The sequence below is a fragment of the Tupaia chinensis genome, unplaced genomic scaffold (genome assembly GCF_000334495.1).
Source record: "Tupaia chinensis unplaced genomic scaffold, TupChi_1.0 Scaffold143650_1, whole genome shotgun sequence".
NCBI classification, from domain to species: domain Eukaryota; kingdom Metazoa; phylum Chordata; class Mammalia; order Scandentia; family Tupaiidae; genus Tupaia; species Tupaia belangeri.
Genome location: NW_006203499.1, coordinates 173,649 through 178,260, shown reverse-complemented (window position 1 = coordinate 178,260; position 4,612 = coordinate 173,649). Strand labels below are relative to the sequence as shown.

The 4,612-nt window shown below is 39.8% G+C and overlaps 1 protein-coding gene across 1 annotated transcript; it reads left to right on the top strand.

Annotated features, from left to right (window-relative positions):
• Nucleotides 1–1,443: 1,443 nt before the first annotated feature.
• On the top strand, nt 1,444–2,361 carry LOC102487661 (olfactory receptor 7A17). Its single transcript, XM_014582567.1, has one exon. It carries the CDS (start codon nt 1,444–1,446, stop codon nt 2,359–2,361), a length of 918 nt encoding a protein of 305 aa, XP_014438053.1.
• The last annotated feature ends 2,251 nt before the right edge of the window (nt 2,362–4,612 follow it).

Here is a 4,612-nt window from a genome sequence, read left to right as displayed (position 1 = left end):
TTCCCATGTAGTCAACCGCCGTTTGAGTCCCGGACCCAGTGACTTTTTAAAACTCATGCTGGGCGCGTGTGCGTGCATGCCCAAGATCCCAAGAGAATAGAGGAGAAGGGATTGCAGTGTCCGACCGTTCCCCCTGGGGGGGGGGTGATTTCTCGCTTTCTGTCTCTCTGTCTCTCTGTCTTTCTGTCTCTCTTTCTTTCTGGTGAGCACACATGCCCTATGGCAAAAATTTCTCCAAAAAACTTATTCTCATGTTAAAATTAGAATATTAAAGAGTTTTTACTTACAGCTATTTTTATGCAGGTAAAATTACATATATATATATATATATATGTATATATATATATGGTGAATGTGAAAAGTTAATATTTAGTTTTATCAAATCTAATAGGCCATTATATTGTGTACACAAATCCACTCCAAATTTTTATTAATGCAGAAAAATTCTATGTCAGTAGTAAACAAGATACTTTTTTTTTTTTTTTTTTTTTTGGCCATAGGGTACGTGTACTCACCTGTGAGAGAGACACAGAAAGACAGAGAGAAGGAAAGTGAGAAATCACCCCCATGGGTTGTCCAAGCTGAAATCCTTTTTCCTCCAATTTCCTCTTGGGATTCTGGGCACACATGCACATATGTCCAGTGTGATTTTTCAAGTTGCTGGGTTTGGGTCTCAGACCATGAATGGTCAAGCTGGTGTCCAGTGTGTTAGTCTCTATGACACCTGCTGACCTCCCAAATGAGGAGAGATCTATTTTGATCCATGGAATACTTTTGAAATAAAATAGTGACTGATGCCAATTAACTAAGGTATCTGAAGTAGTCAAAGTCGTGGAAGCAGATGACAGAATGGTGGTTGCCAAAAAATTGGTGAAAGAGGAAAACAGAGTTGTTTTTCAATGGATATAAAGTTACAGTTATTGGACCAGCTGGTGCTGTGGTGGTTAAGGCTGTACATGGTTGTCTGTCAGTTAATAACTCAGACCTGGCAACTTGAAAAAAGTACCAGGCATATGTGCATGCACTCCCAATATCCTGAGAGAAGAGGATTGTGGAATGGCCATTCCCTGAGGGTGTGTGGGGGGTGATTTCTCACTTTCTCTCTCTCTCTGTCTCTCCATCTGGTAAGTGGATGTGCCCAATAGTAAAACTAAAACAAAACAAAACCCTATTGAAACATCATATTTTATTCCATAAATATGACCTACTATTATTTGTCAAGAAAAATTAAGTTAAAAATCCCATAGATTACTTGAATAAAGAAGTCAGATAAGAAGTCCTAGCAAACACGACACTGAAAGCCTAAAGGGGATTAAATCCATACAAAAACATTAAAAAAATCCCCTCTTGACTGCAAAATATTAACTCTGGCATTTCAGCTTTGCAATAATTCCTTTTCATATCAACCTAGTCATCTTATTTTCTTCTTTTCAGGTAGTCATCATGGAACCAGGAAATGATACACAAATTTCAGAGTTCTTTCTTCTGGGACTTTCAGAGGAACCAGAATTGCAGCCCCTCATATTTGGGCCTTTCCTGATCACTGTGTGTGGAAACCTGCTCATCATCCTGGCCACCTTCTCAGACTCCCACCTGCACACCCCCATGTACTTCTTCCTCTCCAACCTGTCCTTCGTAGACATCTGTCTCACCTCCACCACCATCCCAAAGATGCTGGTGAACATCCAGACACAGAGCAAGGTCATCACCTATGCAGGCTGCATCAGCCAGATATGTGTTTTTACACTCTTTGCAGGGGTAGATGATTGTCTCCTGACAGTGATGGCCTATGACAAGTATGTGGCCATCTGTCACCCCCTGCACTACATGGTCATCATGAACCCCTGGCTCTGTGGAAAGCTGGTTCTAGCATCCTGGATCATGAGCCTCCTGTATTCCTTGTCACAAAGCTTAATGGCATCGCAGCTGTCCTTCTGTACACATGTAGAAATTCCCCACTTTTTCTGTGAACTTAATCAGGTGATCCACCTTGCTTGCTCTGACAGCTTCCTTAATGACATAGTGATGTATTTTGTAGCTGTGCTGCTGGGTGGAGGGCCCCTCACTGGGATCCTTTACTCTTGCTGTAAGATAGTTTCCTCCATTCGGGCAATCTCATCAGCTCAGGGGAAGTACAAAGCATTTTCCACCTGTGCCTCTCACCTCTCCATTGTCTCCTTATTTTATTGCACAGGCCTGGGTGTGTACCTTAGTGCTGCCACTACCAGCAGTTCACACTCAAGTGCAGCAGCCTCAGTGATGTACACTGTGGTCACCCCCATGCTGAACCCCTTCATCTACAGTCTGAGGAATAGGGACATAAAGAGGGCTCTGAAAATAGTCTTCAGAGGGAAATTGTGAAAAAAAAAAATCAATGGCCTGGAGCTGAAATAATGTCCAAATGCAGAGTTTATAGACTTAGAGTCAATAATTGTGACTCTGATCAGATTGTGAAAGTTCAAGTGTGTACACTTTAAGTAACACTGTATTTAGCTTTGTATAATCTTCACTATCCAGCCTTTTATTTCTTTAATATCTTTCTACTTCCCCAATGTTATTCCTAGTCTTGTATCAGAAACACTTTGATAGTATCATAAACTCATAGAATGACTTGCAACTCTTTTTAAAAATATTCTGTTTACTAAATAATTATTTTTATTTCATTTAAGTGATTACTATTATTATTATTATTTTATTTAATGAGAGAGAGGAGAGAGAGAGAGAGAAAGAGAGAGAGAGAGAGTAAGAAAGCATATTGTCAGTTCTTGGACCCAAACTATAATTAGCCATATGAGAATCTAGTGCCTTAACCACCATGCTGTTCACCTTAGGCAATTCTTAAAAATAATGTATTCTCTGGGAACCAGCAGTTAGCGTAATGGCTATGTCACTGGACTCCCACGTAGTCAACTGCAGTTCGCGTCCCAGACCCAGTGGCTTAAAACTCATGCCTGGTGCATGTGCATGCGTGCCCAAGATCCAGAGAGGAGAATGGAGGAGAAGGGATTGAGGCATGACCATCCCCCCTGGTGGGTGATTTCTCGCTTTCTGTCTCTATGTCTCTCTCTGTCTGGAGAGCGCATGCGCCCTGTAGCAAGAAAACCCCTCCAAAAAATAAAATAAAATAAAATAATGTATTGTCATATGATGTATATAATTCGGAGCAATTTTTGTATAATGTTATTATTAAAATAACTTTTGGGGCTTGTATTCTGCCCATGTAAAAAGAGAACAAGAAGAAAAAAACAACTAGAAAGCAAAAAAAATTTGCATTTGGCAAGTAACACCATTAATGTAATATAGAGTATAGACAAATCTGAAAATGCAGATTTTCATGTATGTGTATGTCCTTGCTTCCAATATCTCTGAAATGTAGACTTTAATATATTAGGGTGTATGATAACTGTGATTCGCTCATTAAAATTCTATTCTGTTACTTAGCTCAGAGTTCACATTGCCTCCTGTAATCACTGCCAAAATTGATGATCAGGTTCAGACTCTGTGGTGCAGCCACACAGAGCTGGAAGCCCTGTGAAGACTCTAGTTCAAGTCCTGAGTCTAGTCAGCATGAAATTTCACTGGATGGGGGAGATCTCACTGGAGGAAGAGTCTTTGCATAGCCCTGCTCAGTAGAGGGTTCTTCTCTCTTGTTCTATCTGTCTCCCTCACACTTTCTCTTCTTTTCTCTCATCATGTGCTCCAACACATTCTGTCATGAAGAAAAATAATTTTTTATCAACTATCTGAGTCAAAATGCTTTGTATATAGAAAGGCAAATATAACAAATAGTTGAATCGATATGGCCTTAGAATCAAAAATAGACTTAAATATGATGAAGCAAACATTTTGATTATGCATTGTTATAACTATGCACTGTGCTCCTTTTTTTCTTTTTAAAATTTTATTTATTATTATCATGATTTTGTTTTTATTACATTGAATCACATATAACTTTACATTACTTTTTCCAGAAGGAATACCAAGTATATCAGTCAACACAAAGACACTAAAATTCCTATTATCATCATCAAATAGCCATAGAGTAAGTGTATTTGCTAGAGAGAGTCAGAGAGAGAGGGAGGAAAAGTGAGAAATCACTTCTCAGGGGCAATGGTCACACTACATTGTCTTCTTTTCCAGTCTCCTCTCAGGATTTTGAACACATGCACATGCACCCAGTGTAATTTATCAAGCCACCAAGTCTTGGGACTAGAACCATGCATTCGGCCATGTGGGATCCAGCACTTTAACTACAACACCACCTGCTAACCCATGACAATTATATTTTAAGTCATGATTGGTGAAAGGTGCTAATGACCTTTGGAGGCAGGAGAGTTCACAGAGAAAGTGTAATAAAGATAAATTCTTCACACTTCCAACTTGGTCTCTCGAGGACAGCAAGTCAACAGGAAAATTTTCCTTTCTTGCCAGACCGGTGTTCATGAGGGAAATCGGGTACTAAGAGATTGTAGTTATAAGGAGGAAATGAACCTAATGAGCAGAGAGATGGAGCTGCAAATATTTCAACTACCATTGTCTCTCAAGGAGTACAACCTTGGGTTGGACAGAACATGGTTGGTTTTTCTGGAGTCTCCAGACTGGCTAGGGTTCC